Raw genomic sequence first — 12,728 nt, 5'->3', positions numbered from 1 at the left:
TTGCAGCGTGACTGATCTGGAGGTCCAGCCGTCCAAGTGGCGAGTGAGTCGACAGAGTGAGAGACGGATTATTAAAGCTGATCGGGGAGGTTTAGTTTGAGGTTACCCAAGTGGTGTGAGGCCACGTTACGTGACAGTCAAGATTCGTGGCCCTAGTAAGCAGTAATCTTTTAGGGCCTAATGCTTGCTTTGTTTTGATCTCAGCTCAGCCTCAGCGCTCCCCCCGGCCGGTCAAAGATCTGGAGCCAACTGCGTCGTGCTGGCCGGATTAAAAATGGGCGCGAGAGATCAGGCAAAGGTTAGTTCCCCGACGGTGCATGGTCTCCCAGCCCGAGACGCTGAACATGGGGCCGGTCGTTAGACGGGACCCACATGACAGTGGCTCGGCGCTAGCTGCTGCTCCAGACTCCAGCGCCTGACTCGGCTCTGGCGTCTCAGATCTTTGACTCAGAGCCGCACGGGCGGGCGCGGCAGCTGGAATTCTCGTGCGGAGTTTTTTTTTTTGAAATAATCGTGCGGAGGGTTTGAGAGGCGCCGGCATGAACGTACAATACAATCACAAGTGGCCAGGCCACCGTTGTGTGCTGGCCTGCTTCTGAGCTTGTCCTCTGTTCGTGTCGCTCGGAGTCCGGCTCCAAATGTACTTGAGCGCCAGGCAATCCCGTCCGGAGCACGTGAGTGCATTCCCCCATGATGCGCGCACGGTCTCGTTCGTTGTCAGGAACGGTCGGCGACCGCTGGAGCCTGAAAGGAAGAGGACGTGGGGCTAGGGCGCTAGGCAGGCAAAGAACGGCGGCTGGGACGTGTGAACTGTGAAGCCTGACCGTTCGCGTCCGTTGTCCGGCGGCGGTGCTCACGTGGCAGCCGGCAGGTCGGGGGCGAGTCCGGTTCTGCGGCGGCGCGGCGGAACGGGGTGGGAGGAGTCGAGTCGAGGGCGTGCTGCGCGCGCCGCGCGCGGCCGTTTCTTTCTTTTTCTCTCATTCTTTCTGTTTCATTTGACGGGACGCAGGCAGCACACGACCTCGACACGGCGGGCGGGAGTGCGGCAGCGCCTGTGTCGGCACCCGGCGGCGTACGGGGACACGGGTTCGCGACCATCGGCCCGTTACGTTAGCAGCAGCAGCGCTGCAGCTGTGCAGCCAGCACTACGAACAGGCTGCATGTTGTTGGGGCCGTGTGAGTGAAGAAGCACCTACTGGCCTATTGGCGCGCCGACGGCTTCGGCCGTGCGAGCGGCCTGGGCCAGGTCAGTGGAAATGTGCGGATCTGGCAGGTTATTTTTTGAGCCTGGGCCATCTCGAGAAAGAAGAAAAGTGTCTTGCCGGGCTGCTGGATGGGCTCCCAATGCCGGTGGGCACCTCACTGTTATCGGGCTGCAACTCGCGTAGAGCCTAAAAGCCGTGTGACGTCATGGGCCCAGTCAGTATTCGGCCCACAACCGTGCCATCCCGCCGTCGAGGCGCCTCATCCGACGGCGCCCCCGCCGCAGCCCCGTGCGCAACCACAACCGTGCCATCCGCGCGCCCGCAACGGCCCCACCACACGCCACCCCCGTGCGCCCTACGCGATTCTAGAAGCCTCCGGGCTCCCCGCCTCGCCTCGTCTCCTTCCTCGCCCTCCGGCAGTCTCCCCTGCCTCTTAAACCCAGCACCCATCATTCCTGCGCACCTCTCCCCGTCTCTCCGTATAAACCCTAGCTCTTATCCATTCGTCACTTCCCAAGCGTCACACCGGACCACCACACGCGCGCAGGAACAAGCCGCGGGGCCTTGGTCTCCATCTCTACCTCATGGCGCCGGTTCTGATCAGGAGCCTCGGGGCGTCGTCGGTGGCGGCGCTGCGGCCGAGCCCGTCGTTCCGGCTCCTGCCGCGGGCGGCGCTCGTGCCGCAGGGTAGGGCCGCCGCGGCGAGAGGGGTGAGATGGGAAGCCGGGAGGCGGAGGATTGTCCGGGTAGGGTGCGACGCCGCCGTCGCCGAGAAGCCCACTGAGGAGGAGACGGCCGGCGAGAAGTTCGAGTACCAGGCTGAGGTTTGTGTTCGGGAAATTGTGCCGGTTTGGTGGAATTTGGGATTGGGAGTGCCTGAATTGTCACTGTGGGATGTATGCAGCATGCTCTTGCATTTTGTTATGGCTAAATTCGCCTTTCGTGACATTGAAGATAACCCTGTCGTCAAATTCTGCTTTACTTTGTAGAATTTGCAATTGAAATTCTGCTTGACTTTGTAGAATTTGCAATTGAATGCTTGGGTATTTATGTGGCGGTTCTCTTTGCACTGCAGGTTAGCCGCTTGATGGACTTAATTGTGCACAGTCTGTACAGCCACAAGGAAGTATTTCTCCGTGAACTTGTAAGGTTAGTCATCTTCTCGACATGTAGAATTCAATTGACCTGTTATTATGACCAAGGATGAATTGCTGTTCACAAACTGCATTTCCACACCTCCTGATCATCTGATCTCAACAAAATTTATGTTGTCATCCAGTAATGCGAGTGACGCATTGGATAAGCTGAGGTTCCTCAGTGTAACCGATCCCTCGGTCTTGGCTGATGGTGGTGAGTTGGAGATAAGGATTAAACCCGACCAAGATGCTGGGACAATCACTATCACGTGAGTTGTTCATTAGTCCGCAGCCACCACCAGATTAATCATCAAATGTAATTGAATTGTTATTCAGACTAGTTTTGTGAATCTCACAGAGATACTGGCATTGGAATGACTAAAGATGAACTCAAAGATTGTCTTGGAACCATTGCGCAAAGTGGCACCTCAAAATTTTTGAAGGCTTTAAAGGTGCACTTCTTTGTCCATCTAGCTACATCAGTTTTGTGTTCCATAATCAACTTTTATCATCTCCTTTGTTGATAATAATTTGTTTTTCCCTGTATTGTTCAGGAGAACAAAGATCTTGGTGCAGATAATGGACTTATTGGTCAATTTGGTGTCGGATTCTATTCGGCTTTCCTTGTTGCAGAAAAGGTATGGAATATCTGGATCATATGGCTGGGTTGATGAATCTGCATCACTTTCCAAATCTGTTTTTCCAAATATTCTTACAGCCACTTTGCAAGCTGAAAACATTTCTAGATCTTGTTAGTAATTCCGCATATTCTTTGTCACCTTGCAGGTTGTGGTGTCAACTAAAAGTCCAAAGGCAGATAAGCAGTATGTGTGGGAGGCAGAGGCTGACAGCAGCTCTTATGTTATCAAGGAAGAAACCAATCCTGAGAAAATGCTGACACGTGGAACACAAATTACTCTTTACTTGAGAGTAAGAAAACTTAAGACTTGTTCAATATGATATCCATCCTCTAGCAGAATTCTTATTGCTGTCTTGTTACATCAGGATGATGATAAGTACGAGTTTGCTGATCCTGCAAGAATTCAAGGCCTAGTTAAGAACTACTCGCAGTTTGTCTCGTTCCCTATATACACATGGCAGGAGAAATCAAGAACGGTTGAGGTAATGACATGATTATTCTAATGCTTGCTTCTGCTGCAGTTATTGTCGAAGTTTTCCCATCTTTTTTGCACTTACATTCTTTATCTGAACAGGTTGAAGAGGAGGAAGAATCAAAAGAAGGTGAAGAGGCTACTGAGGTTAGTTCTGTGCTCATATGATTTTATTTGATTTCAAATTCACTCACTGTTAGTGTTGTATTACATGTATCCTCTTCTGTTACAGGGTGAAAAGCAGAAAAAGAAGAAAACTATAACTGAGAAGTACTGGGACTGGGAATTGGCTAATGAGACGAAGCCCATATGGGTAAGCTGATGCCAACATATGTGATACCATAATCTCAATATTCCTACCACAAGCTCAATATTCCTAATATATTCATTTAAAATATGCGCCATGGGTACATTCACAGATTTAGGTTTCTATTTGCTGTTGGAGAGACTGAAGTTGGTTTGTTTTCTTCCATGCAGATGAGGAGTCCAAAGGAAGTTGAGAGAACCGAGTACAATGAATTCTACAAGAAGACATTTAATGAGTTCCTGGATCCTCTTGCTTACACTCACTTCACCACAGAGGTGTGGGCGGTTTCAAACTTTACATTTTCTTCTGTTTATGTGCATTAAACATGTTAACTTGATCTGTGTATTAAACAGGGTGAGGTGGAATTTCGAAGTGTCCTGTATGTCCCAGGAATGGCACCCCTTAGTAATGAGGAGATAATGAATCCAAAGACCAAAAATATCCGACTGTATGTCAAAAGAGTCTTCATATCAGACGACTTTGATGGCGAGCTGGTGTGTTTCCTTTATGTATCATTATAGCTGTCCATCATATTAGACAACTTACAGTTGGCATGAATGGGTTACTGAATGTATCATTCTCTACAGTTTCCCAGGTACTTGAGCTTTGTGAAAGGTGTAGTTGACTCAAATGATCTCCCTCTGAATGTTTCTCGTGAAATCCTTCAAGAAAGTAGAATAGTAAGTTCTGGAAAAATCTCTCATATAATGTATTTGATTAAACATGGCATATGCAGGGTATGTTGGTGTTTGAATATAATGGTTATTCTCCCTATATTTCAGGTCAGAATTATGCGTAAGAGACTCGTTAGAAAGACATTTGACATGATTGAAGAGATCGCCGAGAAGGATGACAAAGAGGTATGAGCAAAGAGTGAACCTTTTCTTTTCCATCTGCAGCTGTTAACTTATTATTTTCGAGAAAAAAAGCTGTTATATTATTTAATTTATGTTGAAGCTTGCTGTCACTCATGCTGTAGGACTACAAAAAATTCTGGGAGAGCTTTGGCAAGTTCATGAAGCTTGGTTGCATTGAGGACACTGGAAATCACAAGCGTCTTGCACCATTGCTACGGTTCTACTCTTCCAAAAATGAGACAGATTTGATAAGTCTCGATCAGTATGTAGAAAACATGCCTGAAACCCAGAAGGCAATCTATTATATTGCTACCGATAGTCTCCAGAGTGCAAAGACTGCTCCTTTCTTGGAAAAGCTGGTTCAGAAAGATATTGAGGTATGAGGACAACTTTGTTATTGAACAGATAATCGTTTTCCTCTTGTTGTGCTACAGTTTTGCTCATAGTGATCTTTCTTTTGTAGGTTCTTTACCTCATTGAGCCGATTGATGAGGTTGCGATTCAGAATTTACAGACATACAAAGAGAAGAAATTTGTCGATATTAGCAAAGAGGACTTGGAATTAGGTAAGTAAAACCTTAGTTGCTATATGACTTGATATGAATTCTTTGGGTTTGGCAGTGCTCAAACTGATACATATTGGCTGGTACAGGTGATGACGATGAGGACAAGGAAAAAGAAAGCAAGCAGGAGTATACTCTTCTATGCGACTGGATAAAGCAGCAGCTTGGTGATAAAGTTGCTAAGGTCCAGATCTCAAAGCGACTCAGCTCTTCTCCATGTGTTCTCGTATCTGGCAAATTTGGTTGGTCAGCCAATATGGAAAGGTAATTTATTGGTGAGATCCCCATACAACCTGAATATTACCCTAAAACTTTGTTTTCCTAACATGTGATTCTTAAATCTGATAGGCTCATGAAAGCACAGACACTTGGCGACACGTCAAGCTTAGAGTTCATGAGAGGTAGACGAATTTTCGAAATCAATCCTGACCATCCTATCATCAGGGATCTGAGCGTAAGATTTTCCTTCAGTCTTCTCTGTTAAAATTTTACTACCTAGTTTGTTCTTTTGTGATGCTTCATACTTCAATGTGTAAAATTCATTTGTATATCACAAACTTTCACAGGCTGCTTGCAAAAATGAGCCCGAAAGTACTGAAGCCAAGAGGGCTGTTGAGTTGTTATATGAGGCTGCCCTGATCTCCAGCGGGTATACTGTAAGTGCAACAAACCTATGTACTTGTTAGGATGATAAATATGACCGTAGACGTGATCTTTTACTTCTTTTATCCAGCCTGAAAGTCCAGCGGAGTTGGGAGGCAAGATCTACGAGATGATGACCATGGCCCTTGGTGGGAGATGGGGAAGGTCAGATACGGAGGACGCTGAAGCTACCTCTAGCGAAGCCAGCGTTGAGGTTGATTCTTCTGAAGGTGCCGTGACAGAGGTGGTTGAACCCTCTGAAGTGAGGACCGAGAGCGATCCGTGGAAGGATTAGGGAGTTCTGCAGCTGCAGGCAAGGATTATGCCTTGAAGGTGTATGAGCACAGCATAGAAGTATGAACCAGAGCCAGGTTTACGAATGGTTCGGGTTGTGCTGCGAAGATAAAATTTTGTAGGCTATAGTCGTCCAACGAAATGTGTTGCACATCGTGCGTTCAAGAGCCCTTTTTTTGGTGTCATCTCGAGCGGTCACATACATTCACGCACACAAGGGTGGACCCAGCTGATGAACATGGATGTACTTCCAATAATTTTGATCAAAAATTATACTCCCTCCATCCTAAAACATAAGTCTAACCTAAGACTAAGAATTTTAGGATATGATCTCGATTGCCCTTAAAGAATTTAGGACATGTAAAATGATCTTAATTGCCCCTATTTATTTATTAGCTATATTTGGAATCGTATATTATTGGAATCGTATAATGATTTGTTATTTAGGATGGAGGGAGTAGTAGTAACATGCATCTGTATATGTATTTTCGTATTTGGACCATATTGCGTACATTTGAGCTTAAAACAAAAGAAATAGCCTGCTCAAAAAGTGCTCACCCTCTGTGTTGGGCTGGACTACCTGGTGCTGGCTCGATAACGCATGCATGTGCGAAAGTGGACCCTCTAAAGTACTGTTTTAGTATTATTCTGCAATTGAGTTCTTAACGCGTGGATCTGGGATCACATGTCAGTAAGCCGAACTGCAGAGCCGCAACTGCATAGGAGCCCCATCTGCATGCGCATAGAACCACAAAAGGGCACAGAGCCATCATCGCATCATTAGTCTTCCTACCGTAGCTGCGCGAGAACCACCCATGCTGAATTTCAATTCTTGTTGTCCTCTAGTTTAAAGATCATTTATGGTTATGAATTCTGTGAAGAAGCTAAGAAATAGCACGAGATCAATTGAATGACTGATTGACTACATTTATCGAGAGGGGTTTCTTGCATATTGTTGATGGAATGTATAATCTCTAGTTTTCAAACAACTCCTCGTTGAATCAATTGTAGTTTTGCTTTAGCTACTTGAGAGTTGCTAAATGTGTATGGATCAAGGAAGTATTCAAACTCTACCGTTTGCTTTTATGGATTTTTTTCACATACGGCATTATTCGGTTATCTATATATACACCTAATTTTGAAGCCGTGACGCTCGCTCACCTCTATGCATACATGTACATAATAATATTATCCTTATCACCTTCGAGAGGGAGCCGGTAAGATTAACGAAGTCGACGGTCACATCGCTAACCATGCTAACCATTAAAAGAATAGCGCTGGTTAAATTATATAATAAATCTAAAAAAATACAAACACTCGTAATGAGCAGAGGACTCAAACTCGTGTGGGTAGGTTCTACCACAAGGAACCACAAGGAATCTTACCAGCTAAGCTCAATTAGTACTTTCTTTTCCTCTCAATAGCGTGAGAGAATTCTTGCAATTAGGATCTAAAGACTAAATGACTTGCATCCAAAAACACAAATTCGATTTTGAGTACAGAGTTGTGAAGCATAATTTTGGATTGAAGTTTTTTGATTGATTAAATATGAGTAAATGATCCATAGATGAAGATACAAAAAGTTTATTTCCAATTGTAACTAATTCTCTTTTAAAATTTAAAAATGAATGATATGAAAAACTATTAGCACAGTTGCTATGCAAGTTCCTCCCCTTTCCCAAAGACTTGGAAAAGAAAGGTATAGTCGAGGGAGACTTACTTAAACAAATGTTGATGTTAGGCTGCCGAGCAAGACATGCTCAAAGAGGTTGACGTGGGTGGAGAAGTAGCTTCGAACTCCCAACAACATGAAGCAAAATCAAATAAAAAAGCCTATTACAATATTATTTGAAATAATATTGTTTATCCTCATAGCCCGTTGCACTTCGTAGATTTGCTTTATCCTTGATCTCCTTGATCATTATATATATATATACATATACATATATATATATACATATACATATATATATATACATATACATATACATATATATATATACATATACATATATATATATATATATATATATATATATATGCAAGTTGTAAACCGAATGCTGACGATAGTACACATATGACTATCACAATCTTGTAATTTTGAATTGAAGTACAATCATACAATCGAATCAATGTAGGATTCTGATGCAATGGAAGAATCAGTGCTGATCATTTAAGAAACATTCTAGTTTTTAAGTATACGATACCAGAACTTATGGCCAGCAAAGACTACCGGCATCAGCGGCCTCGATGGGTGTCTTTACAGCTGTCGTGACCATGGACATGGTCAATAGATTTGACATGATCATGCTCATATAGGACAACATCATTGACACTATCAAATTTTAGTTTGTGGTCACCATGGAGCTTTGTTTCAATCTTGATTAGTAGCAGAGCGGGATCACGGCTCTTAAACGTTTGGCTTGACTAATGCAAGGCAAATACATTATGGTATCAGAACAAAGACGTCTTCTTCTCATATAATCCACGAATAGACATGCGTGAGTTCAATAAATGACACAAAGTACCACGTATCCTTGCGATAGATCACACATACATGATAAACACGATGCAAAGTTTATGTCAGCATATAACCCTATCCATTTTATTAAATAGAATAAAATTATCATGATCCATTAGTACCAAAATTTTATATACAAATTTTCATGAACAAACTATCTACATTGACAATTTAGCTATATTATGTGACAATGTCAACATTTACTTCAAAAACTAATTGATCTCCTAAGATAACAACGTTAGTTTATCCAAGGTAAATTGTCTGTTATTTATATGCACACACTATCACCTGTTTTGTGAATTCTAGAAGCAATATACATTAGTCGCATATCCATAACTTTACATATGGGTGTATAAATATTCTATTCTTTATGTTTTGTTGCTAAATATATGTCATTTTAATATTTTACATTTAAAATAAAATATTAATATATGAAAGACATTTGTTGTTCTCTACTTTGTCATTCATTCAAAAGATAAAAATAATTTTTGAATGGCCAGGGGTTCCGTCAATGAACACGTTAGCACAAAGTATTACTTTTTGTATATGGAGGAAGTATGATGACGTTCAACCTTAACCCTCGGCATTTGCTTTTCTAAAAAAAATGGTGAAGACTAAGCTGTCATGAAGTCTTTTCATGATTATTTGTTATGTGGAGAAAGGTGACTTAACATGTCGAGGATAGTACATGAGAGAAATAGAGAGGTCTTACAACTTCAGATATAGAATATAGATACAAGCAATGCAATGGACTTAGTTTATCATATTGAAATGACTACCCTTTTATAAAGTCTCACACTTATAGCTTGTATTGGCCATTACATGATGCTATATAATAGCTTTCAACTATGTTCAGGATAATATCTTTTGTCTAGAAGCATATTTAAAGGTATTAAGCTTTATATGGTTTTCTTATAATATCCACCTCTTAGTGAGTGTATATGTATAGTTACGAATCCTTTCACATGGATTCAAAATTTCAAATCATGTTGTCTACTATTTATGCACATACAAAAAATTATTTATAGGTTGTGATAGAAATAAGAGGTACACTCACAGGTATGTGGATTGTTTATGTGTGAGTTCAGATGTATGCTCAGAGAGGAAGCGCATCGTACTTGGGGACTACCTTCACAGGTTCCTATAAGTGCGGGGGCAAAGTTGGTTAGACTGATCGTGTGCCAAAAAGATAAAGCGGACCGCGGGCTCTCGGTTGGATAGACCGATGGCACACAAGGTTATAGAAAGCATGGGTTAGGCCTACCAAAACTGTCGATCGGAGCACAGAGCAGCACAACATGAGGGAGCCGCACCACACAAGGAGGATTTGCCGGTGAGGAAGCAATTTGGTAGGAACTCCGATCGGTAGCGGGAGACGATGGGCCAGTGTAGATCAACATGCGAACAAAATAGCATCGAGGCAGTGTAGGAGGGCATCCTCTAAAGCGTCGTGGGCCGCACCATGCTGCATAATTAGAGATGAGGAAGAGACTGTTGGAGTATGCCTATTCGAGGTAGGGGTTCGTAAATCTGAGCAAAAGTTGGACTAGGCTAAAAAAAGACTAGATTTAGGCTTAAAATTCATGCTCACAACCGTCCTACGGGCAGAGGAAGCCCTGTTTTCAAGACTAGGTCCAGGTCAGACACAACCTTCCAATTATTTTTTAGTGAGAAAACAAATAATTCAAGACGCGCTTAGATTGCCCAAAAATATTTAGGGCATGTGATTGTGTCCACAAGCCCAGCCGTAAGTGTCACGAGCTAGTCCAAGTTCATTGAGCTAAGTGGCTTATGGCGGGTCGAAAATGCTTTCTAGGGACGTGCGAGGATGGCGGGTCAATCATGGAACGATTAGGGAGAAACCCCAGTCAACATATTGAAAAAAAAACACAATAGGATGGCCAACCAACATGACCGGCAGCATGAGCCATAGGTACAGGCCACACTGCCCTTTGTTGAGAGGGGCACACCGAGCAATGAAAGATTAGAGTTTGAGGTCTAGAATCATGTGAGAAAATAGAAGCCTTATGAACAGACTATATAGAAATATATTGCTTAGGGGGCTAGTGGCCTCCGCTAAGGCAAGTAAAATGATCCTAATTTACTATATCTGGAGAAATTCTAATATATTCTAATAGAAATAGATGTGCTTATATTTGGTACGCTCTACAGTTCCAGTTGCATGAATTGTACGGAAGTTTTTTAAACAGAATGGGATGATGATATATATACCTTTTACAATCTTTTAAGGTCTTGTTTGTATTGGTGGAAGAATGCAGGAAATGTACAGGAATCCCATTCCATAGGAATTATCTTCTCTCTCACGGATTGGAACAAAGGAATTAGCACAAAACTTTCCAAAGGAACGACAATTGTGCATGTACTTATGGAGAAACATGAAAATTAGCTCTAAGCTTTGTAGGAAACTTTCCACAATAGCTCATTAGCATTTAGAACAGGTAAAAAAGCTCAAGGGTCATAAGCCGGCTGGGCTCATTCATAGGTTCAGTTAAATTCAGCCCGGCTCGATCTATCAAACAAACTGAGCTAAGCCATGGCGTTGTAATCGGCTAATCGCATGTACGGTGATGGGGCCAAGATGTAAGTCACAAAAGAATAAATACTATAAGCATAATTGTAAATATCTATTAATTTGTTCATCATTAATGTACTAATATTAATTTATCATTCAAATATTCTATTATTCATGTGTTGTTTATTACTTTTTCTTGCAACCTCGTTCCTACCCATTCATGTATTTCTACTCATTCTTTTGTTTCTTATATACCTAGGTTTCAAATATGTCCTAAACTCTAGTTGATGTTTGCGTATTCCTGGTCATGACATTGAATTGATGTGTCGCAATAATTTATGCTTAAATGGGATAATTCATTCGATGAAATGGAAGAGGGTTGTGACCATTTGATCAACACTTAGTTTTTGAGCGAGCTTCCGGAACTTGTAGGCAAATTGTGCACAACTGGCCACCAGGGTAGTTGTCAGCATCACCTGCCTTGATGGCCGCCATGGTCTTCGAGGAGAATTTTATTGACGCGCCACGCACCAACATCCGTGGAGTCAACCCGATTATGCTCGTGCAGGACGACCTCATTGACGCTCAGGTTCTGGTTCGTGGTCACTTCTGCCGATGAGGCAATCAACATTTTAGGTTTTTGATCAATAAGCCTTATCAACAGTTTGGCCAAGATAATCACAAAAATCCTTGCGGCCAGGCTTGCACCAAGATTAAAAGAGCTAGTCTCCGGATGTCAAAATGGTTTTATCAAAAAAAGTTGTATTCATGACAATTTCACCTATGTCCAAAGTGTGATCAAGGCATTGCATAAATCAAAAAGGACAACTCTGTTCATCAAGTTAGACATCTCAAAGGCTTTTGACTCATAGATTTTTCTCCTTGAAACCTTAGAAGCTCTAGGTTTTGGGAAAAAAAATGGAATACTAGGGAAACAAATTAAACATGCCAGGGGTCTTCGTCAAGGGGATCGCCAATGCTCTTCGTACTAGCCATGGATCCCCTTCAAAAATTAATTGAGCTAGCTGCTAGAAAAGAATTTTTAAAGCAAATTCTTCCGAGGGTGGCAAAATTGCGTTGCTCACTTTATGCGGATGACGCGACATTATTCGCAAATCCAGATCGAGGGGAATTACAACATGTAAACCAGCTGCTAGATTTATTTGGAAATTGTTCAGGACTCCAAATCAACATGAGCAAAACAGAAGCTTTGGTGGATTTCCCTGGAAAGATTTGCATGTTCCCAGGGAAATATCTAAGCTTTCCCTTATATACCCGACGTCTTAGGAGGGTTGACATTCAGCCACTTCTCGACAAAATCGGTGGTAGGCTGCCGGGTTGGAAAGGGGAATCTCTCTCTTCAGCAGGGAGAGACCTTGGTGAAATCTGTATTAACCGCTCAACCAATCTACCACGTGATAGTGTTCCCGGCATAAAAGTGGCTCATAAAGCAAATCGACTGAATGAGAAGGAATTTCTTATGGAAGGGAGATGAACTAGAAAGTCAATGCATTGCCTAGTCAAGTGGTCAATGGTGTGCATATCAAAAGACATAGGA

At 42.7% G+C, this 12,728-nt stretch overlaps 1 protein-coding gene across 1 annotated transcript; it reads left to right on the top strand.

Annotated features, from left to right (window-relative positions):
• The first annotated feature begins 1,577 nt into the window (after positions 1-1,577).
• On the top strand, positions 1,578-6,618 carry LOC101763050 (heat shock protein 90-5, chloroplastic). Its single transcript, XM_004957046.3, has 19 exons — positions 1,578-2,029; positions 2,281-2,354; positions 2,485-2,610; positions 2,700-2,793; positions 2,896-2,979; positions 3,128-3,271; positions 3,347-3,463; positions 3,556-3,600; positions 3,686-3,766; positions 3,931-4,035; positions 4,114-4,254; positions 4,348-4,440; positions 4,543-4,620; positions 4,740-4,994; positions 5,081-5,183; positions 5,270-5,444; positions 5,529-5,634; positions 5,747-5,836; positions 5,914-6,618. Exons 1-19 carry the CDS (start codon positions 1,790-1,792, stop codon positions 6,115-6,117), a joined length of 2,355 nt encoding a protein of 784 aa, XP_004957103.1. The 5' UTR covers positions 1,578-1,789; the 3' UTR covers positions 6,118-6,618.
• The last annotated feature ends 6,110 nt before the right edge of the window (positions 6,619-12,728 follow it).

The sequence above is a fragment of the Setaria italica genome, chromosome II, assembly GCF_000263155.2.
Source record: "Setaria italica strain Yugu1 chromosome II, Setaria_italica_v2.0, whole genome shotgun sequence".
Taxonomy (NCBI): Eukaryota; Viridiplantae; Streptophyta; class Magnoliopsida; order Poales; family Poaceae; genus Setaria; species Setaria italica.
Note: the sequence above shows the minus strand (reverse complement) of the source record. Positions and strands in the feature narration are given on the sequence as shown.